Raw genomic sequence first — 25,958 nt, 5'->3', positions numbered from 1 at the left:
ACCTACGTGCCAAACCCTCTCTTCTACCTCCCTACCTCTGTTCTGCCTGGTTCTATAGCTATAGTTTCTCTAAGGCACCTATAACTGCTCACTGTTATGTAAGTACTGTATAACAGTTAAAAAGAGTGCCCTAAAAGGCAAACATTTTCATCTTTCAGTGTACAGAAAATTGTTTTCTGTCTTTTTTCTTTCCTTTTACCTCCTCCCTTTCAGTTTTCCCAACTTTAAGCTGGTCCTGGGAAGATGCCATTTCCTGGGGCTTCATATCTACTTTTCCAGAGGACCAACTAAGGCTGGTGTCTGCTCTGTGAGACAGTTAGGAATACAAGTCTCCAAACTGCAATATTGAATTATTGTTAAAAACATCTGAATGGGGCCTAAGGGGATTAACCAATTAGCATTCACAGAAATAAAATTACAAAGCTATACAAAATATGTTGTGCTGCTGGTTTTGCTTCATAGTTCTGTGATTCTCTGTATGGGCTGTCTGGATCGGTGTTCTTCCAGACTCTTCAGCTTGACAGCCCCTTATTCTAAGTAAAAAAAATATCATGACCCCCTTACATTTACTGTAAAAGTAAGAATTTTTTTTTTTTTATCCCTGATAAGCCTTTATCATTTGTGCATTTTAAGAGGTTGACATAGAATAATTGACCTTGAAAGGTAAGGGTGTGTGTGGGAGGCGAAGGGGGGAAAAATAAGATTTTCTTGGCTTTAGCTTAGAACAAAATTTTCACTGCCTCATGACCCTCCTGATTGCCTTGGGGGAGAGACAAGTGTTGCTACACATTGATTGAGAAACACTGGTCTGGCTGTTTTACATTGTTATGGAAACCTGACTTTACCACCTGAAACAGCTTGGTGTACCCTCTAATAAACGCGGCAGACGTATTTGCACAAATCCCGCCTTGTTGTGTGAGTAGATTTTCACTTATATGCTCAACCACTTTCTGGATGGCCTAGGCAGCTGTGCTTGGTGCTCCCGAGACATCCACAGGATTAGGGGGACAAACACTCTGCTCATCCTTCAAGGGGGCAAATCCCACCCTCCTAATGAAAAAATAAAGAAGCAAATTCCGAAGTTTCCTGCTGCTATGTGTTCTCTTTCTCCACAGAGGAGAATCTGGTTCAATGTGTTTAATTTTTCCACAAAGTGTTTCCCCCCCCACCCTCTATTACAGGAACAAGTTGCAGCTGGTCACATTCAGACTCAAAGGTGTCAGAGAAAACAGTCCTGATTGCAGAGATCCAATTACAGAGTTATTGCCCAGTCAAAATTTGTAGCTCCAGAAATGCTGTGCACTGGAAGAACAGGACTGAAAAGCATTTTTGATGAAGATGGTAGAAGTCGAGTTGACATTTCCTGGCTGAGCAAGGTCCTGCCTTTCATAACCGTGATGAAATAAGAGGATCTGAATGCAGTAATCGTATCTGAGGACTGCTAGAGCTTCAAAATGTAAAATTCTATGTGAAGTTGGTCAGGTTACCAGTGCTCAGTCCTCCACAATTAATTACTTAATTTAATCAGGATATGGCATCAGTACAGTTCACTCTGCAAAACATTCAGAGTTATTCTGGAAGCTTGATTCTAATGTGCACCTCTCCTCACAACTAAGTGGTACACTGGCACTGCTGGGCTGTGTTGCTTTGATTTAGGGAAAATGTGATTTTTTTTCTAATGGGTTATGGTTCTTCTAATGGAGAGGGGAGGAGCTTCTCCATAGTTTAGTTTGTCACAAGTCTGATTTTGTCACTCTCCTCCCAATTTGGCCACAACTAAACCAGCCAGCTTGAAATGTCTCCTATGATTTCTCTACCCAGGAATTGATTTTGTAAAGTTTGGGGGTAATCAGGTATCTCGGTTTGTGAGATCTGACAGTTTGATTACTTAGAGGTGTTTTATTTTTGTTAGAGTGTTCTATTTCTATTTAATTTATTAATTTTAAGAACCCCATATCTCAAAAATGATGGTAAAAATCTCTGCATTCTGTATAATCTGTTGGGCTCAGCCAGGAGAGGTGCCCATGAACTTTAAGGGGAGGGTATTGGGGGGTTAATTTTTACATTATTTCATATAGTCTTATTTTGACTTTCCAGGGGTTGTAGAAACTTTTGAAAGCCAATGGCAGTATTTCAGGTGGTCTATTTTGTCTTTTTCAAGCTTGCCTTGTTTTGATTGCTGGGATTACTTGCTGTTCTGCTTCAAGTAGGTTAGAATGACATAGTACATTCCTTCCATAAAAATCATACTATCCTTCTTCAAGGCAGATACATAATTATAACTTGTTTTTTTTCCCCTTAGTCAAAATAATTGGTGTGATGCTGTATAAAGAGGAAAATAACTAATTACCCTAATACAGTTGTCACTGTTATAAAATTGCAATAAATCGTCTACAAAGTATGTCATGTATGTATCAATGGAAAGTTTTTATAGACTACTAAGTATTATTATCCTGTTTAAATCCATGTATCATTGTTGTATCTGAAGTTATGAATATAGGCTGTGTGTTTGTATCTCAAACATGTTTTCTTGGATGATGCTCCAAGACAGATTTGCATCAAGGCTAGCCAGCCTGCTTGATGGTCCATTAAGGACAATCAGCTCACCCAATGATTCAGTGAGGCATGTAAGGACATGTGATCTAAGGCTCCATCTTTTGCCATTAACATTCCATGCACTTGGCCTAAAAGTATAAAAGGAGACTGTGCCATCACTTCGTCTTCAATCCTGCTCCATATCTCTAGATATGATTTCTAACAAAGGAGAGCTTTGAACAATAGACTGTTGACCTCCAAATCGAATGCGTGAACCCGAGAGACTTATTACAAGCTAGCAGGTTTATCACTGCTATTATCCTGACCTGCAAACTTTTAAGGCTAAGATTTTGTCACGGATATTTTTACTAAAAGTCACGGACAGGTCACGGGCAAGAAAGAAAAATTCACAGAAGCCTGTGACCTGTCTGTGACTTTTACTAAAAATATCTGTGACAAAATGGGGAGGTAGGGGGTCCTCACATCGCCTGCAGCAGCTGGGCAGCTGCAGAAGCCCCGACTCAGAGCTCAAGGGTCCCACACTCCCCAAGGGGGCCCAGAGCTGCAGGGTTCCTCTGCAGCAGCTCAGGCAGCAGGGGGACCCTACAGTTCCCAGCCTCCACAGGCGGGGGGTGGGAGAGGGGCACGCTGAAGTCACTGAGGTCTCTGGAAGTCATGGATTCCGTGACCTCTGTGACAAAATCATAGCCTTAACTGTAGTGTATATGATTCCTTAATATGGTCATCTTCACCATGACTGTTTCTCACCCTAGGCTCCCCTTAAGCTACAATGTGGTCAGCTAACATGGTTTCAAGCGTGTTAGGCCTGGTCTGCGCTAGGAAATTAGGGCAGTATAGCTCCATCACTCACCTTCTTTAGGTATTAAGAGTCTGATTTTTTTTAAGGTGATGGGCACCTACAGCTTCTCTGGAGTCAATGGAATATGCAAAAACTGAGGATATTAGGCCCTGCTCCTTTCAGGGTAGGTTTACTTTACAATTAGCCACGCACTGCTGGCCCACACCAGCTGATGCAGGCTCTTTAATTGAGGTGCCTCACAGGTTCCTAGAACCCAGGCTCCAGGCCAAGGCTAAACATCTACATCAGGGGTGGGCAAACTTTTTGGCCTGAGGGCCACATCAGGGTTCCAAAACTGTTTGGAGGGCTGGGTAGGGAAGGCTGTGCCTCTGCAAACAGCCTGGCCCCTGCCCTGACTGCCCCCCTCAGGCCCCTCACCTCTGACCTATCAAACCCCCCCTGCTCCTTGTCCCCTGACCAGCCCCTCCTGGGACCCCCCCCACCCGTAACCACCACCACCCCGGGGACCCCACCCTGCTCCCTGTCCCCTGACTGCCCCGAACCCTATCCAAACCCCCGTTCCCCATCCCCTGACCGCACATCCCCCCCATCCAACCGCCCCCTGCTCCGACTGCCCCCCGGGACCCCCTGCCCCTTTACCATGCTGCTCAGACAAGCAGCACTGGCAGCCACGGTGCCCGGCTGGAGCCACCGCGCTGCCCAGCAGGAGCTCGCAGCCCTGCCACTCAGAGTGCTGGCAGCATGGCGAGCTAAGGCTGCAGGGGAGGGAAGACAGCAGGGGAGGGGCCGGGAACTCAAGGGCCGGGCAGGCAGCAGGCCGTAGTTTGCCCACCTCTGATCTACATGGTTAAACAGCCTCTTAGCCCAAGCCCCAGGAGTCCAAGTCAGCTGACTCCAGCCAGCTGGGGGTGTCTAACTGCAGCATAGATATATCCTCAAAGCTCATGGATGAGCCTCACAGAAACAGAATCTGGGTCCTGAACATTAAGGGTTAAATCCAGGGCAGAAACTAAGGTCCCAGTCCTGTAAACACTTACACCTGTGTTTGGTCTAAGCATGTGAGTAATCCTACTGATTTTAGTGGGACTATGTATGTGCTTACACAAGAGAGACAGCCAGATTTTTCAAGTATTTGGTTGCCTAAAGATGCAGATAGGCACATAGGTTGTCAAATATAAAGGGAAGGGTAAACACCTTTAAATCCCTCCTGGCCAGAGGAAAAACCCTTTCACCTGTAAAGGGTTAAGAAGCTAAGACAACCTCGCTGGCACCTGACCAAAAGGACCAATGAGGAGACAAGATACTTTCAAAGCTGGAGGGGGGGGAAACAAAGGGTTCTCTCTGTCTGGGTGTTGCTTTTGCCGGGACCAGAGCAGGAATGCAGGTTAGAACTCCTGTAAAGGGCTAATAAGCAATCTAGTTAGATATGCGTGAGAGTCTGTTTTGTTTAAATGGCTGATAAAATAAGTTGTGCTGAATGGAATGTATATTCCTGTTTTTGTGTCTTTTTGTAACTTAAGGTTTTGCCTGGAAGGATTCTCTATGTTTTGAATCTGATTACTCTGTAAGGTATTTACCATCCTGATTTTACAGAGGTGATTCTTTTACTTTTTCTTCAATTAAAATTCTTCTTTTAAGATCCTGATTGCTTTTTCATTGTTCTTAAGATCCAAGGGTTTGGGTCTGTGTTCACCTATGCAAATTGGTGAGGATTTTTATCAAGTCTTCCCCAGGAAAGGGGGTGTAGGGTTTGGGAGGATTTTTTTTCGGGGGGGAAGACGTTTCCAGGCGGGCTGTTCCCAAGCGGGCTCTTTCCCTGTTATATATTTGTTAGACGCTTGGTGGTGGCAGCAATAAAGTCCAAGGGCAAAAGGTAAAATAGTTTGTACCTTGGTGAAGTTTTAACCTAAGCTGGTAAAAATAAGCTTAGGGGGTTTTTCATGCAGGTCTCCACATCTGTACCCTAGAGTTCGGAGTGAGGAAGGAACCTTGACATAGGTACTTTTGAAAATCCTGTTTGGTTCCTAACTCCCTATCTATGCCTATAGGCACTTAAATAACTTTGAAAATCTGGCCCTTGCTTCTTGTCCCTGCATGGTACATAACACTAATTTAGACTCCCTTACATTCCCTTTTCTGAGGTGTTGCATGTATTTGCCACCTCTGAAGTTTCCCTCATCTTTGGAATGATGTACATTACCCACAAGTTCAGCTAAACTTATTTAATAAAAGGCTTCTATACCATACTCCATAGCTCGAGTGTTCTCCACCTTCACTCAGTATTCTGAACTTTAGCCCTTAGTTATCACACAACTTAATACGCTGTACTTCCATAAAATGTCCTCCAAGAGGTTAATTATTCACACCCTAAAAACAAAACAAACCTCTTCTGTTTACTCTTTTTGGAGAGCATGAAATAAAATTCAATTACACTTTCTGACTGCTCCAGCTTTACATAGAAGAGAACATTCTGTTGATGAAAATGTGGCACCAGAAGTGCACTAGATGAAGGAGGAATGCTCAGAAAGGTAAATTCACTCCAGGGATTTAAGAAATCTTACAACAGATAATTTTCAAAAGTTACCAACATTTGTTCTCATGTTTTAAAACATGCAGCTCTTCCTCATATCTAGATTGATAAAGTGAGCTATTTAATAGCCCAAGAGCATAACTTCCTTATGTCTATTGTAAGATGGATGACTGAAGAAGTTTATCATCCAATATCCTCAGTTCTTAAAGCCATTCTGTGTAATATTTCAGTTGTTTATTGAACTATTTTTTTGTTTTGTTAACATCTATTCATCCTTTTGAAAACACCAATGTTATTCTTTAAGACTGAACTCTGAATTACATGGAAATGTCCTGAGTTATGTGAGATGATATTAGGTGCCTTGTGAGAAATAAGACAATGTTTATGGCATTAGCCACAAAAGAAAGAAACAGACATTTACACTAAAAAAATTTACAATCAATATTTATTGAGACTATTACAACAAAAAGTGATAAAAGAAAAAGAGCGTGAATGACTGTTTTAATTCTTGATGGATTATATTTGAGATTGTTTTATCTCTTCCATTTAAAAATGGATTTTGTTTTGTATTTCTGTGCTTTATGCTACATTAAAATATATTTTTAAAAAGTCTAATAGAATGTATACAAAGAAAATAAAAAGGTTTGGCTTTTTACTCTGCAGATATCCCAGCAAATGTTAAATGAGTGGGTAACTCCTTAGGATTGTAAAATAAATCTTATGTAAATTTAGAATTAAATTTTTGTGAAATCCAAAGGTTAAAAGATTTAAGAGCGTTTCCAACAATACATAGACTTTAAAAGCTTTGTTTTCTTTACAGTATCACATCAAAATCACACAGAAGACCCCAGTGATCGCTGGGAAATCTACCACAGTCTAATTTTTCTAGTCCAATTAAGTCCAAACTCCGTGGAATAATTTGTCCCCCTTCTGCTGCAGTTCGGAAGAATATGCGATCAAATCGGAACTTACATTTGTAACTTGCATCCAGGTTAGAATTGCAGTTTGTGTCCCATGTATAACGGCAGTGCCCTGGTTTGCCCAAAAATTCCCATATGTCCAAAATATTGTTAGGTAAGCCACCTACTTGAGTAACCTAAAGAGAGAAAAAATGGAACAACATTATACCCACTAATGCCTTTAAGGTAATATGCATGACAATCATTTGCTGAACCTAGAATTTAGATATTACAGCACATTGTTTTTCTGCACAGCACCAGCCACAACAGGAAATCACAAATATTTAAACACTATTTAAAATAGGATAGCCCCTTAAGAATTTAAGAAATATATAAAAATATAAGCCACCTAAGACTGACTGTTCATGTTGCACTTCCCAAATCAAAGTGTGTGTAAGAAACCACTGCATTTTTAAGTGATTGAACCTGATCATGCAAGACTAGGTCTTTAGTAATACTTAACACCCTCAGTTGGAACCCTGGTAACCAATTTTTCAGAAGTGACCTTATTTTCAGTCCCTCAAATTTAAACACATAGGATCTGACTTTCCAGAAGTATTGAGTACCAAAGCTCTTGCTAATTTCAACTTGAAGTGTCAGTGCTCAGCATCTCTGAAAATTGAGTGCTAGATTTCCAAAGTTGGGCAACTAAAAATGTGGCACCCAGAATTAGGTTATTTCTGAAGGTTACAGCTTGCACATAGACTCTGTGTATTTCTTTAGAGGAGCAACACAAAGCCAACTGGGGAGGAAAAACCACCAACTCTTTTAATTTTGATGTCACTTCAGCTGTAACATTGCTCCAAAGTAGACATGCACAATCAAGCCTAAACATCTACTAGGCAGCAACCTCACTTGTCCCAGTTTCACTTTTTCACTTAATGGATGGGGTTGCTACAGGTATGTCTACACAGCAACTAGACACTCCTCACTGGCCATGCCAACCTACTCGGCCCTGTTTCATTACTGTGTAGATGTCTGGGCTACAGCTAGAGCCCAGGCAATAGCCCCCTATGAGGTGGGAAGGTCCCAGAGCTTGGGTTCCAACCTGAGCCCAGAAGTCTACACAGCAATGCAACAGCCTGCACTGGCTGAGTCCTGTCAGCCTGCACTGGCCAGCCGTGGGTTTTTCTTTGCTGTGTAGAAATACCTTAGATGGCACACCTGTGCATGTTTGAGAGTAGAAAGTTCAACATCTCTGTTATGTATAACTGATTTATGGGAAAAGTCACTGTATCCTATAAAAAGGAGGAAACCCCCCAACAGAGTTCAAAATGGTGGTTTGTTCTCAAAATAATTCTAAGCAATTTACTGCTATTTACCTCATGATCTCTTAGGTTTGTATCCCCTCCAAATATAATTGTAGTTGACTCTGATGCCTCCTGCATTGTCTTTAACACCTGCCTCAGTTGATTTAGGCGTTCCTTGGCATGACCTTTTGTGCTCTCTAGATGGGAAGTCATAAGGCAGAGTTCATTACCAGATATATTCACCTGTTAGACAAAGAAAGAAACATTAAACCATACACCGTGGAACACAGTTGAAGGCCAAAGACAAAACACTGTTCAAATATTGAACAGGAACATTCTTCTGCTTGTTAAAACTGCTATTATACAGGATAGAAGTGATTTACAACTTGATATTGGGCCTCTCTAATTCTGCTGTCATAAGTGAGATTTTTGACAGTGAATGTGCCACTAGCAGCAGGCTTAAACGTTGATTTTTAACTAAGAATTCAAATCCGGTTCAGTTCACAGCTTATATATGGCAAGAAATACTCCTCACCCTAAAATCTTTCAGGACATTTTGCTGAGCAGGACAAGGGCATTCTTTTTTAAAGTTCCTTTATGAGGGCAGAATTTTCAACTTTTTATTCCAGAGCCATGCTAACCACTCTAAGCTTAAGGCTGGAAGTGGCTTTCAGTTAAAAAGCCAATGCTGACCTCTACTTCAACCCAAGTGAAACAAGTCTGCCCAAAATTTAATATGTGTTATCTTATACTAAGGTAGAATATTTTTTTGAAAAGTCTGAGGTGTATATACAACTATTTGAAAGATAGAAAGGTTGTAAACATGCATCAGTAACTGAAGGGGAAATATTAACAAGACGTATTTTTAAAAAAACAACACACTTGCATATCTGGAAAGTCAAAAGTTTAGGTTTAGTTTACATTATCTGGGTGGTTTTGGTTTTCTTGAAGTATACAAATGCAGAGAAGGTATCCTAAATAATCTAACTTTGCCCTTCTTTTCCTACTATTCTATGCTCCCTCTGTGTAAAAAGTTCATGTCTGGCAAGTATGACGGCTAAACCCTTTACTTTGGTGGTTTGGTAAAAACCACTGCAGCATAACTTTGCTAGACACTAAAAATCTGAACCATGGACACTGGATTTATAGCTTATTACAATATCTATAACCCACCAACAACCTGCACCCCTCCTGCTGCCTATCCCCCACCCTTCCTTTCCCTCCTATGTCTGAAGGGGTAACAACAGGTCACTTCACCTTGAAATACATGTTAACTGCCTATGCTAAACAATCTGTGCCACCTTGTATTTAGCTATGACACTCCGAGTATGTCTAAACTGCAATTAAAAACCATGGCTGGCCTATGCCAGCTTACTTGGGCTCAGGCTAAGGGGCTGTTCAATTGAGATGTAGACATTCAGGCTTGGGCTCCAGCCCAAGCTCTGGGATGCTCCCACCTTGAAGGGTCCTAGAGCCCTGGCTCCAGTCTGAGCCCAAATTACACCACAACTAAACAGCCATGCAGCCTAAGCCCTGCAAGTCTGAGTCAGCTGGCACTGGGTAGCCACAGGTTTTTAATTGCAATGCAGACATACCCTTTGAGTATATTTGCCAGACCTGAAGAGCTCTGCCATAAGATTGAAAGCTTGTCTTTGTCACCAACAGAAGTTGGTCTAATAACAGATATTACCACAGCCACCTTGTCTGTCTAATATCCTGGGACCAACACAGCTACAACACTACTGCATATTGCAGCTGGGGACATATCAGACCTTGTATACTTTGCAGTTCTACCAGCAGTTGTGGACAACTTAATCTGTACCTATTCTTGGCTTATTCAGGCTAATGGCAAGAGTATTTGAGGTTTAAGAAGCCCGCAGCAGAACAGACTTACCACAGGACAGGAGTTTAACCATTTAAATGGTTAAACTAGTGTGTCTGATGCGGGGAAAATCTAATGAGAAGGTGCACTGGAATTTCATAGGTTTCATATGCATACCAAAGATCTAAGAGGTACAATACTGAAGGTCTCTCTTGTTGTGGGAGGGTGAAGTGAGGGATAATCTCCGAGTAGGTGACACATGGTGGGCTGAGAACGGTATAGAAAAATGGAGTAATATGACCTATATACACACATTGGTTGGGGGCAGCATGATTTGGTAAGAGTGTGGATGTGTGTAAGAGAGTACAGATAAAATTGTTTGATGCATCCTTTCTAGTGTTTTTATTGGAGACTTCAAATCTAAATGCCCTACTTTTCAAGTTATTTTTTCTCTTAAATTATAATGATCTGTTGATGCTTTTTCCCTTCAAATTAGTACCCATATTTACAACCTTAACTCCAGACTAAAAGATTTGTCACCTTAAATTAGACTTTCAACTGCTTTGTAATATATAGTGACCCACTTACATGCACAATTAATAGGTTTCTCATCATGGAGGTTGTTGGGAAAGGTATTATTTCTTGCCTTAAAAACTTCACTCTTGATTTTTTCAGCATTATGGCAGTGAAATAACCATCTATATTACCTAAAGAGGAATAAGGAAAGGAAAGAAAAGTTCAGTGCTGTATGCACCATATTCATCCATCCCTTCATATAGAAGAATTACCGTATATACTCGTTAATAAGCCAAATATTTTTGGTAAAAACATGACGCATCAAAGAGCGGGAGTCGGCTTATAAACGGGCCTACACCAAAATTTGATGATTTTAAACTCTATGAAAATCACTGAATTGAATAATACATTGTCGTTTTGTTTACCTGGAGCCCCTAAGTTCCCTGTGGCCACGGTTCACCATTCCCAGCCAATGGGAGCTGCGGGAAGTGGCACACCAATTCCCGCAGCTCCCATTGGCTGGGAACAGTGAACTGCGGCCACAGGGAGCTGAGGGGCTTTGTGCCTGTGAACGCTCCAGGTAAACAAAGTGTCCCAATCCGCCAGCGGCTTACCTTGACGGGCCGGGCGCCAAAAGTTTGCCAACCCCTGAAATATAGGGTCGGCTTATGAAAGGATCATACACTTTTTACTATTTTTACCTATCCATCTTGGGGGGTCAGCTTATAAACGAATGGGCTGATGAACGAGTATATACGGTATATATTTTCACAGAGATCTTTTCAGGGTGCACATTTCTTATCCTAATCCATACAACATGTAGCTATTTTCAGTAATAGTGAAGGATCAGAAAAATGAATTAATTTTAACTCTGTCCTTAATCTTAAAGTCTGTCTTTCTAAAAGAAAAAAGCTAGAAGAAAGTGACAGTTAAGATGTTCATTTATAATTTGCATCAAACTGGATTCCAGAGTTTAGAAGCCAAGGAAATCCATTTCACTGATTCCTTCCCCTCCTTTTTCCTTTCAACGGTCAGAGGGGTATTAACAAGCTAGTGAGTAGAAAACAATAACTTTTTTTTGTTTCTTCTATCCATTTGAATCAGATTTCTCAAATTTTTAAGCCTTCGTTTTTTACCTGGAATGATTGTGTAACTGACTGCTCTCTTCTGTAGGTAACTGAAGTATGGTGGAATAACCTCCTGTAAAAACACCACATCTGGACTGTATCTGAAATCAGCAAGACAAGTTTACAATATAACTTTTAAAGCAGACACAGTTTTTCACATTGTAATGCCAAACGTAAACAGAGTAAGGTTTTGGGTGTAGGGCTGGGTTTTTTTTAAACATGTGAAGTGCCTATGATGGTTTCCAAAAAAGCTCTGTCACATTTGTTGGCATGTAAAAATGCCACCATATTTGGAGGGGAAAAAAAAAAAGATTCAAATCTGTATTTTACCAACAAGTTACTAATGGGGGGGCTAATTTCCTCACATAGATCTGGATCTCAAAAACAATTATGCAGGTGTCTAATTTTATGCACGTGGGGGAATTTAAGTTAGTGACTGAAAATATAGCTTCAGAGCACATTTAGAAGCCCTAAGATTTCTAGGAGAGTCCAATTAAGACCTATCACCTTTGTGATAACACCCCCCGAGTCTCCCAGTCCAGACTGACAGGGAAAAGGGCAATTGTTCTCCTTAGCCTTGTCTACGCTAGACCTTTTTTAAAGATCTACTTCTGTTGCACTACTATCGGTGGCTCTCCTGTTACTAGCAACACTGGAAGCATTCATGTAGACAGGACACAGGCAGCAGCTTGTCACCATTTTTATGTAAACATGCTCCGAGCAGGTACAGGGTTTGGTACTGGGATAGTTTGCATGAAGGAAAAACATAGGGCCTCGTCTATCCACAAAAAATTGCACAAGTTTAGTTATCAATTTAAAACTGACCTGATAAACCAATTTAAATGTATCTAAAGGGTTAACATTTGTTTAAATTGGTTTAGTTTGCACTGCTAAACTACAATATTAAGCTAAACGATTATAGGCAAAGATTACACCTGTTTGAGTGTAATCCATCCATTTTATGGGTTTGCACTAATTTAACTAAGAAAAGTCATCAACTCAGCAGTTTTAGTGCATCTTCACAATTTTTACTGCATTCTACCTATTCTGCAAATTTTAGGTTTGCATTTTACACAAATGGTTGTAAAGTTATCCACTGCAAAGCAATCACAACAGACCAACTGAAAACTGTTGAACAGCAGCATTTTTAAGTTGGGAACTCTATTCTTTGCTGAGGTGTGTGGGGTTGGGAACAGAAATGTCTCCAATGCAATGAGACTATTTAGTTGATAACATTTTTAAAACAATATGGAAAATAAATGCAACCCCCATGTTTAATACCATGTTCAGATTCACAGTTCAAAGTACAAGTAATATGGAAACAAAAAAACAGTACTGTCAACTCAGCCACTTTATTTGTAATCAGGATTTTGTATTTCTGTTTTTCCTTTTGTGAGTGACCTTTTTGTGCTTTATCTTAGACTACACACCATAAAATAATGCAAGTTGTGCAACAGGGTCAAGTTAATACTGTCACTGGAAGCACAGCATTTGCATTTCCTGACATTATAATCTATTATTTCAATCCCACAACCTCCTGACTCATTACTATAGCTAGACATTTAATATCAATTATGCTTATTTTGAAAAAAGTTATATGTCACAGTGACTATCTGGCAAAAAGGCTTTTAGTACCAAAGCTTGCATATATTGGGAGATTAGGTTCAGAACCTCTTTTGGCCAACCAAATCACAGCTTTTAGTTAAGCTAGTTTAGGATTACACACATTATGAAATTTCTGTATTATAGTATTTCTGTATTTGGTGCTTGGATACTTTGGGGGTATACATCCTATAGACTCTTAAAATAAGATACGATACTTACGAGTCTAAATATTAAACTGACTTATAAAGGAGATAATACTTACAATGCTAAATAAGAGCAGACTCCTCTAGCTCTGTCTTCTTGATTTCCTAGATCCAGACCGTCAATATTCCAGGTAAGTAAAGAGAACCTGCTGTCATCTTCTTGTTGCCTGCAGTCTGCGTTGTTCACTCCAACACTACTAGTAGTAACATCAGCAGTCAGGTCAATACTAGAAAGAATATTTAAAATTTTTACTTTCAGTAAACTGAGCATTCCCCTGGAGTAACGTCCATCTTCTAAAGCAAGACATTTTTAGACCTCCCCAACTAAAAACCTATTATTGAACATACTGCAAAAATTAACAAATTACTCTCTAATTTTAAAACATCTAAAATAAATACATTGACTGAGAACATATGCAACAATCACATGGTGTGGTTAGTATGTAGCTGTAATTAATGTTTCTCTTTTTCATTGCAGACACAAGACAAAGGGCTTGATTCTGATTTAAATTAAACCAGCTTAACACAACTAATTTAAATTCTCTCCAAACCTTTTAATCACCAAGGAGAATCTCAGGATACATGAAAGAATCTGAGCAGGTTTCATACCAGAAAAAGAAATAATGGTCACCTCGTTTTATATGTCTGTGTTCTGAAACTACTTTGACTCCTCTATCTGTGTACACCACCTCTAAAATATTAATGACTGTCTATTTTGCCATATTTCTTTGGGAAGAAGCACCCCAGTCTTCAGTGTTTCAAAGAAGAAGGCCTGGTCTACACTACAGACTTTACTAAGATTAACCAGCATGCTTCTACAATGTAGTACACAGATTATATTGCCATATGACTTGAGTTTTCTTGTGTGATTGGGAGCAAACTATGCTCAAAACCTTGTTAAAGAGGTGTGCTCCAATTCAAGTTCCTGTAGTAAAGAAAAAAAGCTGTAGCACAGCTTGTCCCCATCAAAACTGGCAAGACAAGATCAAATGGTCTTTTAGGAAAGTTGGGGACACGATGGGATTTAATCATACTGCTTAGGCATAACAAACTTATTGTGAAGATAAAAAGAAAAGGAGTACTCGTGGCACCTTAGAGACTAACCACTTTATTTGAGCATAAGCTTTCGTGAGCTACAGCTCACTTCATCGGATGCATACTGTGGAAAGTGTAGAAGATCCTTTTTATACACACAAAGCATGAAAAAATACCTCCCCCCACCCCACTCTCCTGCTGGTAATAGCTTATCTAAAGTGATCACTCTCCTTACAATGTGTATGATAATCAAGTTGGGCCATTTCCAGCACAAATACAGGGTTTAACAAGAACATCTGCGGGGGGGGGGTAGGAAAAAACAAGGGGAAATAGGTTACCTTGCATAATGACTTAGCCACTCCCAGTCTCTATTCAAGCCTAAGTTAATTGTATCCAATTTCCAAATGAATTCCAATTCAACAGTTTCTTGCTGGAGTCTGGATTTGAAGTTTTTTTGTTGAAGAATTGCAACTTTCATGTCTGTATTCGCGTGACCAGAGAGACTGAAGTGTTCTCCGACTGGTTTATGAATGTTATAATTCTTGACCTCTGATTTGTGTCCATTTATTCTTTTACGTAGAGACTGTCCAATGTACATGGCAGAGGGGCATTGCTGGCACATGATGGCATATATCACATTGGTGGATGTGCAGGTGAACGAGCCTCTGATAGTGTGGCTGATGTTATTAGGCCCTGTGATGGTGTCCCCTGAATAGATATGTGGGCACAGTTGGCAACGGGCTTTGTTGCAAGGATAGGTTCCTGGGTTAGTGGTTCTGTTGTGTGGTATGTGGTTGCTGGTGAGTATCTGCTTCAGGTTGGGGGGCTGTCTGTAGGCAAGGACTGGCCTGTCTCCCAAGATCTGTGAGAGCGTTGGGTCATCCTTCAGGATAGGTTGTAGATCTTTAATAATGCATTGGAGGGGTTTTAGCTGGGGGCTGAAGGTGACGGCTAGTGGCGTTCTGTTATTTTCTTTGTTAGGCCTGTCCTGTAATAGGTGACTTCTGGGAACTCTTCTGGCTCTATCAATCTGTTTCTTCACTTCCACAGGTGGGTACTGTAGTTGTAAGGGGCCTAATAACATCAGCCACACTATCAGAGGGTCAAACTGGACAGTCTCTACGTAAAAGAATAAATGGACACAAATCAGATGTCAAGAATTATAACATTCATAAACTAGTCGGAGAACACTTCAATCTCTCTGGTCACGCGATTACAGACATGAAAGTTGCGATATTACAACAAAAAAAACTTCAAATCCAGACTCCAGCGAGAGACTGCTGAATTGGAATTCATTCGCAAATTGGATACAATTAACTTAGGCTTGAATAGAGACTGGGAGTGGCTCAGTCATTATGCAAGGTAACCTATTTCCCCTCGTTTTTTCCTACCCCCCCCCCTTCAGACGTTCTTGTTACACCCTGGATTTGTGCTGGAAATGGCCCAACTTGATTATCACACACATTGTAAGGAGAGTGATTACTTTAGATAAGCTATTACCAGCAGGAGAGTGGGGTGGGGGGAGGTATTTTTTCATGCTTTGTGTGTATAAAAAGATCTTCTACACTTTCCACAGTATGCATCCGATGAAGTGAGCTGTAGCTCACGAAAGCTTATGCTCAGATAAATTGGTTAGTCTCTAAGGTGCCACGAGTACTCCTTTTATTTTTGCGAATACAGACTAACACAGCTGTTACTTTGAAATTGTGAAGATAGGACCTCTAACCAAAACACTTCCTCTCTACAACTTTTAAACACTAGTAAGTTATGCACTGTTGCCATGCTTAGTGCTTTAAAGACAAGATAAGATCCATGCCTTAAGGAGCTTCAATCTAAAGTGCACAAAAAGAGACCAGGGGTTGGGGGTGCTCCAGGGATATAACGAAGTAAATAAGAGCTATAATGGGCATGCATTTCCAAGACTTCCCTGCCAAGATGAAATTTTATGGTTATACTATAATGTGAACTCACATCATCATTTTAATGTAGCTATTAGAACATGGGTGTTTGCTTAGTAGTGGAAAGCTAACCAAAGCAGTGTATTTTCTAAAAGGACTTGGAAGAGGGAGGCTATCCCAGACATAGACTATGTCTACAGTAAGATTTTTCTATTAAGATTTCCCAATTCAGTCCCACTAGTAGAAGCTAAGTGCATGCTGTGCTCCAGTTGTCAACCTGTGCTCCATCTACACTAGTCTAACACTGAACTGATATTGAGAAATTTTAGCAAAAATGTATCAGGCTCTGTCTACACGGGAAAGTTACACTGGGATAACCTCTTAAATGAATTTAGATTGACATAATTAAAGTAATGACCTATGTGCCTGACCAACCTGATTGCCTTCTATGATGAGATAACTGGTTTTGTGGATATCGGGAAAGTGGTGGACGTGATATACCTTGACTTTAGCAAAGCTTTTGATACCGTCTCCCACAGTATTCTTGCCAGCAAGTTTTTAAAAAAGCACAGATTGGATGAATGGACTATAAAGTGGATAGAAAGCTGGCTAGATCGTCGGGCTCAACGGGTAGTCATCAACGGCTCAATGTCTAGTTGGCAGTCGGGATCAAGCAGAGTGCCCCAGGGGTCAGTTTTGTTCAACATCTTCATTAATGATCTAGATGATGGGATGGATTGTATCCCAGCAAGTTCATGGATGACACTAAGCTGGGGGGAGAGGCAGATACGCTGGAGGGTAGGGATAGGGTCCGGAGGGACGTAGACAAATTGGAGGATTGGGCCAAAATAAATCTGATGAGGTTCAACAAGGACAAGTGCAGAGTCCTACACTTAGGACAGAAGAATCCCAGACATTGCTACAGGCTGAGGATTGACTGGCTAAGTGGCAGTTCTGCAGAAAAGGACCTGGGGTTACAGTGGACGAGAAGCTGGATATGAGTCAACAGTGTGCCCTTGTTGCCAAGAAAGCTAACGGCATATTGGGCTGCATTAGTAAGAGCACTGCCAGCAGACTGAGGGAAGTGATTATTCCCCTCTATTTGGCACTGGTGAGGCCACATCTGGAGTATTGTGTCCAGTTTTGGGCCCTCCACTACAGACAGGATGTGGACAAATTGGAGAGAGTCCAGTGAAAATTATTAGGTGGCTGGGGCACATGACTTCCAAGGAGAGGCTGAGGGAACCGGGCTTATTTAGTCCGCAGAAGAAACAAGAGAGGGGGGATTTGACAGCAGCCTTCAACTACCTGAAGGGGGGTTGCAAAGAGGATGGAGCTCGGCTGTTCTCAGTGGTACCAGATGACAGAACAAGGAGTAATGGTCTCAAGTTGCAGTGGGGGAGCTCTAGGTTGGCTATTATGGAACACTTTCTCACTAGGCAGGTGGTGAAGCACTGGAATGGGTTACCTAGGGAGATGGTGGAATTTCCTTCCTTAGAGGTTTTTAAGGCCTGGCTTGACAAAGCCCTGGCTGGAAATGGTCCTGCTTTGAGCAGGGGGTTGGACTAGATGACCTCCTGAGGTCTCTCCCAACCCTAATCTTCTATGACTTTAAGGGAGTCCGCACACATGCTGTTTCGCAGGGATACATGAAACAAACCCAGTTTACCAGCAGGCAGCATACAGACAGACACAGGATGCACAGACGCGGTGGGGGCGGGAGGAGGGCAATCAGAGCCTGAGAGTTTCACACGGGGGTGGATCGTGAGACGCCCCTCGCCTTTGGGAAGGAGCTTCACAGTGGGGGACGAGCAGCATTCGCAACGAAAGCAAAGCGGAGCCGCGGGGCCTCCCCTGCAGCTGCAAGGCGCTGGCCAAGAGGGGAGGGAGGCAGACGAGGGCGGTCCTGGGCCGGGGGCCCGGCTACCGCCTTCCCTGCGAGCTTGAGTCCCCCCCGCCCGCGCCGTCGCTCACCAGGTCTCCGGCGGGGCGTGGGCCTGGGTCCTCCCGCCCACGTCTCGCTGGTCCACGGGCGGCTCGAAGTAGGAGTTCAGAGCCCTCTGGAAAGCAAAGGAGCGGGAGTGAGGGCCCGGCGCAGCGGCAGCCCCCAGCCCGGCCCGCGCCCGGCCAGGGCCCTACCTGCATGTGCCAGTCGTTCTCCGCCAGGCAGCAGCGAGCCAGGGCCAGGTCGCTGCCGGTGATGGAGGCGAACTCGGCGCACAGGAGCTTCCTGCGCTTCGCCAGGGGCTGCGCCTCCGCCTCCTCCTGGGGCCGGGGCCGGGGCAGCGCCTCCGCCTCCTCCGCCTCCTGCTCCTCCTGGGGCCGGGGCAGCGCCTCCGCCTCCACCTCCTCCTGGGGCCGGGGCCAGGGCAGCGCCTCCACCTCCTCCTGGGGCCGGGGCCGCGCCTCCTCCTCCTCCTGGGGCCGGGGCCGCGCCTCCGCCTCCACCTCCTCCTGGGGCCGGGACAGCGCCTCCGCCTCCACCTCCTCCTGGGGCCGGGGCAGCGCCTCCGCCTCCACCTCCTCCTGGGGCCGGGGCCGGGGCAGCGCCTCCGGCTCCTCCTCCTCCTGGGGCCGGGGCAGCTCCTCCGGCTGCGGCACCGTCTCCTCCTGGGGCCGCTGCTCTAGCAGCCCCTGCGCTGCGCTCCCGCCCTCCATGGCTCCGCTCGCGGGCTGCCCTGCCCTGCCCTGCCCTGCCACCCCCGAGCAGCGCGCCTGCGCAGCACTCACCCAATCCCAGCGGCCCTACTAGCGGACCCACGTTCCGAGGGGAGCGTTGCGGGGGGAGGGGTGAAGTGGGCAGCGAGCTCAAGCCCCGCCCCACGGGGAGAGAAGGGGGGTCCCGCGAGCCGCGCGTGGGGCGCGCGCGCGTGACCTACGTGAAGGTGGTCAGAAGGGCCGCGAACGTTCGGCCTGTGGAACGTGGTGAATCGAGGCGGGGTGGAACCAGGCTACTGTGGCCCCGGGAGAGGGCCAGGGAGAGCGCGCGGGGCGGGGAGGGGCGGGGCCAGCCTCGCCCCCTTCTCGTGCTGCGTGTTTTGAAGGTCACCCGGCCTCTCGTTGCTGCAGCTGCTCCCAGCCCCGCAGAACTCACTCGGTGCGCCCGCTTCCGGGGCACTCTTCCCCGCCGGCTGGAGCAGGTGCCCCGCGCCGCTCTCTCTGCGGAAGAGGGACGTCGCCACCAGGCTTTAAACTATGAGCTCCTTCACGATCCACTCCTTCCGGGAGATGATGAAAGTCTTGCTGAGCTCATCCAACTTTGATCGGGTGTTAAGTAAGGTATAGTTGTAGGTAGGAATGGATTGATGCTTGGCACTTGCATAGCTTTTGTTCTATGAGGCGTTTCAGAGTAGCAGCGTGTTAGTCTGTATTCGCAAAACAAATGAGGAGTACTTGTGGCACCTTAGAGACTAACCAATTTATTTGAGCATAAGCTTTCGTGTATCCGATGAAGTGAGCTGTAGCTCATGAAAGCTTATGCTCAAATAAATTGGTTAGTCTCTAAGGTGCCACAAGTCCTCCTTTTCTTTTTGTTATTTGAGGAATGCATCCTCCAGAGTGTATCAGCAGTTGGTGTGTAGATAGTAAACATATACATATGTAGGTTTGGCAGAATTTGATTTTTTTTGTATAATTTTGATGGATACTGTCAATGTTTATTTTAAAGCATCTTTCTATATTTAAATTTTCACAGTTGTGGGAAAATTCTGGGGGCGGTTAAACAATGATTATTTAATGTAGCTGTTGAGATTCAAAAAGTTAAAGCACATGTCAACAAAACATGTCAAAGTATGGAAAGTAAATAACCTGAAATCATACTCTAAATTCTCTATCTGCATTTTTCTTGCTTTACTTATCTGTACATTTTGATTATTATGGATGGAAATATTTTATCAGTAAAAATCCAATCCAAGTCAGTGGTTTTCAACCTGTAGTCCATAGACCCTTCTGGGTCCATAGGCTATGTCTAAGGAGTCAGCGAATGGTTGGCATTACCATAGAACAGTGTTTTAAAACCTGTGGTCTGCAGACTACATCTACGATTTCTAAAGGGGTCTGTACCTCCATTTTAAATTTTGTAGAGGTCTACTAATGAAAAAAGGTTGAAAACCACTGTTCTAAACCTATATATATGCAGCACAAAGTCACTGTCTTGAGAGGCTTACAAACTAAAATCCCAGTTGGATCTTCTCAGTTTAAATCCATAGGGTTATAATAGGGGCCTGTCCATTCTAGGAGATGCAACTGCAAAATTGAGGTCAAAAAGTATGATCTTGCAAGCTCTCACATGAGTACTGCTTCCTTACATGAGAATTCAGTGGGACGAGTTGCATGATTTAGGCCTACTTTTGTGATAAGGGTTTGCAGGCTCTAGTCCTGATTGGCCAGTACACAGAAAAAGGGGGTGGGATGCAATGAAATGTTTAGATGGAATCCTGACTTTCTAAACTGCTGCTGTCTGAATCTGTGATATCCAGAATTTGTATTTAGGCCTCTATCTGACATTTGTACTGAAAGTAAAATTCTTTTTCTTGAACCCTGACTTTCCAAAATAAGTTGTCCCCTGACGTGTTTGTAAAGGTCAGGAGCAACTATGGTTTGGATTGTTCAGATTAGGGTTTTGAATAATCAGTATTCTTCTCCTCTTCATGCTATATTTAACAGACTAGGCAATAACACAGGAGAGGTTGTTTAAAATGTTATTTCACAATAGCTATAATACCTTTCTGTTTTAGGGGCTTTATAGCAGTGGCTGAAGCCAGGTCTACATCTAAAATTTAGGTTGACCTATCTATGCCGATCAGAGGTGTAAAAAATTCACACCCCGAGAGACTTCGTTAAACTGACCTAATCCCCAGCGTAGACAGCGCTAGATTGATGGAAGAATTTTTCTGTCAACTTAACTGCTGTCTCTCGGAGAGGTGGATTTAGTAGAGCAACAAAATAACTCCTTCAGCTGATGTAGTTAAATGTCTTCTCTACAGTGGTGCACCTGCACCACTGTAATGTTTCTAATACAGACATACCCTTGGAACTCCATTGTAGGGGTTTTTTTTAAATCTGTTTCAGCGATACTAATCAATAGTGAACTGATAATGTTATGAATATATTCCTCAAAAATAGGACATACATATGCCATCTTTAGTAAAATATTACTACTTCCAAATGTATAGTAAGAATCTCTTACTGAAATAACTTAATATTTCCACCTCTGTGACATTTCATCCTAAAGCCACTTTGAATGATTTATTTAAAAAATAATTTTGCAGGGATGAATGTAGTTACAGAAACTGTACTTTTCCCAGTTTTGTGGGGCACCTTATGTCCATTGTTCTCATTTTGTAATATGCAAAATTTTCAGTTGTTCCAACTGGAATCAGAAGAATGTATTTTAAATGCTCTAGAATAACAACTTCTAGGCATTAGAATCAATTAACTAGCCTCTTGGGGCTTGTCTGCATGGGGAAATTTACCTACATAATTATTCTGCTATAAGAAAAGGAGTACTTGTGGCACCTTAGAGCCTAACCAATTTATTTGAGCATAAGCTTTCGTGAGCTACGGCTCACTTCATCGGATGCATACTGTGGAAACTGCAGAAGACATTATATACACAGAGACCATGAAACAATACCTATTCCTTTCAAAATACTGATTTAGTTCCATTATTTAAATATTAATTGACATTGCTTCACTTTAAGGATTACTCAGATGTTGCTGATTTTCATTCTGTCAACAAGAGGCTACGCAACTGTGCTAGCCAACAATGTGGGGAAAAATCAAAGCAAACACTTAGTAGTAACTTTCTGTTAGCTTTAAGCCAGGTATAAAGTCAGACAAGTCAACTTTCCATTTTTAATAGAGTTCAGTAGAGTTTGTCTCAAACAACTACTGAAATCTCAAGATGATTATAATAAACTGACAGTGTCCATATTTGAGAGACAAGATGGGTGAGGTAATATCTTTTATTGGACCAACCTGTGTTAGTGAGAGAGACAAGCTTTTGAGCTTGCACAAAGCTCTTGTTTAGGTGAAGTTGGTCCAGTAAAAGAACAGGTTTAAGAATTTTATTAAGATGATAAAATAAAAAGAAAACGGTATATTATTCACCCATCTTGTCTCACCAGTATCCTGGAACTGACATGGCTACCCCAACACTGCATACGATGTGCATATTTGTTTTTATAGGAGGTATACATTTCCCTAGGGAAACAATTTGCAACTGGAGATTTATAGAAACATCTGGCTTGACACTTAAACCATAATGGTTTAATCCTTTATTTTTCTCTTCCCCTCATTAGTCTAAAAACTGAACCAAGATTTACTTTCAAGTTGATCTGTTTACTTTGAGAGCAGTCACTAGACTTGTAATTGTCCGTATGTTTCCCCTTATTGAGATTTTGAATTAATAGAATTTTGTTCCTCTTTCCTGTTTGTTCAGATGACAGTTCTTTCTGCAACTCCTGGAAAGGTTGTTTGTGAAATGAAAATAGAGGAGGAGCACACAAACAGAGGTGGCACCTTGCATGGAGGTTTGACTGCCACACTGGTAGACGTAGTGTCAACAGCAGCATTGTTGTACACAGAAAGAGGACTACCCGGGGTCAGTGTGGATATGAACATTACGTATGTATTGAACATGCTTACTGTCAAATGTTAGATCTTAATGTTTGATGTGTTCTACTAACAGGGCCTGGATTCTGCTAAGTTTCTCTTCCATGATCTAGCTACCACTTTAGTGACAAACTGAAGTCTATTCTGAAAGAACAACTTCTAATAAAGTCATTATAGATCCTGTTTGGGAATATCATCATGTGGTTGAGACACTAGTTTGAGGCAGTCAAATGTTCTTTAAGCTCCCTCTTTTATTATGTTTGGTTTAATGCCTTAGTTACTTCTAGGTAACAAAGTCCAAATTCTATAATCTTCTCATGCATGGAATTTCAGTGGGAATATCAGTGTGAGCTCTGCCTGAGGAGAAGCTGCAAGATTCAGGCCTGTGAAAAGGTGCAAGGGCTTAACTACAAACTGACTATGGTAGCTCCTTCAAAAAATAATTTTAAACAGATGAATGTTCCCTGATTTGTAGCGTGTTGTTGTATAAAACAATTGTTCTGTTTTTCATTCAAGATACATGTCTGCTGCTAAGATTGGGGAAGAGATATTGATCACTGCTCAGATTTTGAAGCAAGGAAGAAGTCTTGCCTTTGCCAGCGTGGATGTAACAAACAAGGCAACGGGAAAGTTTGTGGCACAAGGCAGACATACAAAACACCTTGGACATTAATATAAGAAAACAATATCTAAAAAGGAAAGTTTGTGCTTAAGAAGCTAGCATTGAATTTTTTTTTTCTAATTTAAGCTGTATCAGGTCACCACGATATGAAGGCAGTTAAGAGGTCTATGTAAAATGAATTGGTCTCAGTCCCATTCCTAGTGGACAAGTGTTCACATTGTAATTGGCACTAATTCTGAGCTTGTTGCAGTCTTGGTAGAGAGACCAAAAACTGAAGAGACAGGAAGACCAATGTATTTCTTTTGGGCCTGAAGATAAGGTCAGTGTTCAGGCTCACCGGCGGGACTGTGTGGAGAAGCTTTCTGCTCCCATTCTGAACCTCTCTCATGAAAACATGGTTCCAGTCCCTAGGGCTGTCAGTTCATAACCTTTCAAAAACTAAAGCAACTAACAAACTGCATTTTTTTTGTCCTATGCTACCAAGTGTTAAAGTAACAGGTGTTACAAGTTTAGTATTGCTGTTTTAAATTATTAATCTGAAATAAGAATATTTTGCAAATGGGAAATGTAATACATTGAGAACATAGATAAGTCTTTATATCTGGCAAATGCCTAACTCATTAAAAAAAATTCAATAAATATTCAAGAAGTACACATTTAATAAAAGCTCTCATACTACTACATTAAGTAAGCTCATTCAGCCTGGATGAAGAAACTATTTTCTCTGTGAAAAGTTGTATAGTTATATTGTGCTAGAGCAGTGTTTCTCAACCAGTGGCTCATGACCTCTGGGGGTGGGATTGTGCATCACAAAGTGCAATCAGGAGCATTGTGAGGTGTTGAAAATTTCAAAACCATTCTGAAGCAAATTACATTTCCAAAATAACTTTGGCGGCAGCCAAAACCTTCAAAGTGTTTGAGGTCAAATAGTAGTAGTTGTATTAGAGGGTTATCACTGATATTTTTTTATTCTTTAATTTCAAATGCAAGGGGGTTAACTTTTTCTAAAATGACCATTACCTCCTTTTTAAAAATTTAATGTATTTAAATACAGAGCTATGCCATCTTTAAAAAGTCTGTCATTCTTGCCAAGGCAAATTGACCCAGTCAGTGCTTCCTTCTTATATACAGTAAAATGGGGAAAAAAATCTTTCCTATTTTTGCCATTTAATTCATTTTTAAAAAAAAGCTTTTCCAGTGACCAGTATCTATTTCATTTACAGAACTATCATACATTAACCATTTAGTGAAAATCAATGTTAATGAATAGTATTACACCCACTTTGTTTTAACGGACTGAAAGAAAATGTGCCATTCTGTAATTATATATCTTTGTCTTAAGTAGGCTATTGCCTTATCTGTGCACTGAAACAAATCAAGCTCTGTCTGCATGCCATCTAATAAAAGCCTAGGCGCTTCCCACATGGAATCAAATACTGTTACTGCTGTAGATGAGTGAATAATGAAGAAGTGATGAACTGAATATTTTATTTGCAAAAGTTGACTAAATTAATCAACTCTATGACTAAAATTAAAAATTAATCAATAATGTGAACTATTGCGCAAACAGTTTAGCCACTGCCCTCTCGTCATATCAGTCAAAACTTCCATTTTCTTCATTGCTGCTTATGTTGGTGAGGGAATAGAGAATGAGCAGGTCTGTATTCAGAAGGCATCTGCATAGCTTTAGAAACAGAAATTAGACTCTACTGGGAGTCATCCTGTGTAATGACTGCAGGATCATGCCATTAGCATTTACTTTTGCTGTAACTCTAATGCAGTCGTTCATGTTGCGTTTAGTCCCTGTTGCATAATTAAGAAAATGGGACATAAGTGTTGTTAAGCAGGCCAGATGAATCTGTTAACTGATTTTTAAAGTATCTTTGAATGTTTATATTCCTCACAGTTTATGCCGTTTAATAAATGAAAATGGGGTGGAGGAGAAGATGATGGCTTAAAAATGTTGGGTGGTGCTAGCACTTGATAGGTTCTCTATTCAAATCTCTCAGCTCTTGGTCTGTAGGCCAAAACCAGACCCTTACACGACCAGGGTTGCCAAATCTCCAGGAATTAAAGATTGTCATGTGATAACCTTCAGGACTAGGCAATGCTATGCTCCACTACCTTACTGAGATAATCATTAAGTATTTTTAAGAATCGCATTACTTTCAAAAGTTATGGTGTATGAATTTAGCTTTTTATGCCACACAGGCCTTTTCATTTTCTTTTGAAAAAGAATATTTAGTTTCTTTAGGGAAAAGACTTACTAGAAGTATGTAAAGTGTCATCTTTGGGTGTCAAGTGATTTGATTAAAAATGTATGTGAAGCATTGCCATTTAGAGTTAAATCAGTGCTCACTACAAACAGACTTCCATTTAGAACAATCTGGCAGCTTGTCAAAGGCACTTCTCGTTTCCTGA

The 25,958-nt window shown here is 41.8% G+C and overlaps 2 protein-coding genes across 8 annotated transcripts; one reads left to right on the top strand and one right to left on the bottom strand.

Annotated features, from left to right (window-relative positions):
- Nucleotides 1-6,313: 6,313 nt before the first annotated feature.
- Nucleotides 6,314-19,037, bottom strand: TDP2 (tyrosyl-DNA phosphodiesterase 2). 5 transcript variants are annotated; one of them, XM_043540036.1, is made up of 9 exons: nt 18,821-19,030; nt 18,590-18,607; nt 18,440-18,559; nt 18,275-18,360; nt 13,427-13,594; nt 11,569-11,660; nt 10,505-10,623; nt 8,167-8,337; nt 6,314-6,981 (listed from the first exon to the last, which is right to left on the bottom strand). In XM_043540036.1, exons 1-9 carry the CDS (start codon nt 18,956-18,958, stop codon nt 6,700-6,702), a joined length of 1,194 nt encoding a protein of 397 aa, XP_043395971.1. In that variant the 5' UTR covers nt 18,959-19,030; the 3' UTR covers nt 6,314-6,699. The 5 variants fall into 5 exon arrangements, with proteins under 5 accessions (XP_043395971.1, XP_043395969.1, XP_043395970.1 ...); XM_043540034.1 differs by lacking the exon at nt 18,590-18,607 and having other exon boundaries at nt 18,749-19,037; XM_043540035.1 differs by lacking the exon at nt 18,590-18,607 and having other exon boundaries at nt 18,785-19,032.
- A 128-nt stretch (nt 19,038-19,165) lies between these two features.
- ACOT13 (acyl-CoA thioesterase 13) lies at nt 19,166-24,178 on the top strand. Of its 3 annotated transcripts, none has more exons than XM_027822816.3 (3): nt 19,166-19,574; nt 22,743-22,927; nt 23,432-24,178. In XM_027822816.3, exons 2-3 carry the CDS (start codon nt 22,743-22,745, stop codon nt 23,586-23,588), a joined length of 342 nt encoding a protein of 113 aa, XP_027678617.1. In that variant the 5' UTR covers nt 19,166-19,574; the 3' UTR covers nt 23,589-24,178. The 3 variants fall into 3 exon arrangements, with proteins under 3 accessions (XP_027678617.1, XP_027678616.1, XP_007060448.1); XM_027822815.3 differs by having other exon boundaries at nt 19,167-19,591; XM_007060386.4 differs by having other exon boundaries at nt 19,170-19,579.
- The last annotated feature ends 1,780 nt before the right edge of the window (nt 24,179-25,958 follow it).

This window comes from Chelonia mydas, chromosome 2, assembly GCF_015237465.2.
Source record: "Chelonia mydas isolate rCheMyd1 chromosome 2, rCheMyd1.pri.v2, whole genome shotgun sequence".
Lineage (NCBI taxonomy): Eukaryota > Metazoa > Chordata > Testudines > Cheloniidae > Chelonia > Chelonia mydas.
This window is presented reverse-complemented; position numbering and strand designations above follow the sequence as displayed.

Coding starts and splice junctions, on each gene's coding strand:
- ACOT13 (XM_007060386.4), top strand. CDS start 19,496: ATGAGCTCCTTCACGATCCACTCCTTCCGGGAGATGATGAAAGTCTTG. Junction 19,580..22,742: donor TTGATCGGGTGTTAAGTAAG/GTATAGTTGTAG, acceptor CTGTTTGTTCAG/ATGACAGTTCTTTCTGCAAC. Junction 22,928..23,431: donor AGTGTGGATATGAACATTAC/GTATGTATTGAA, acceptor TTTTCATTCAAG/ATACATGTCTGCTGCTAAGA.
- TDP2 (XM_043540034.1), bottom strand. CDS start 18,958: ATGGAGGGCGGGAGCGCAGCGCAGGGGCTGCTAGAGCAGCGGCCCCAG. Junction 11,661..13,426: donor GTCTGCTCTTATTTAGCATT/GTAAGTATTATC, acceptor TGCTGATTTCAG/ATACAGTCCAGATGTGGTGT. Junction 8,338..10,504: donor GAAACCTATTAATTGTGCAT/GTAAGTGGGTCA, acceptor TTTGTCTAACAG/GTGAATATATCTGGTAATGA.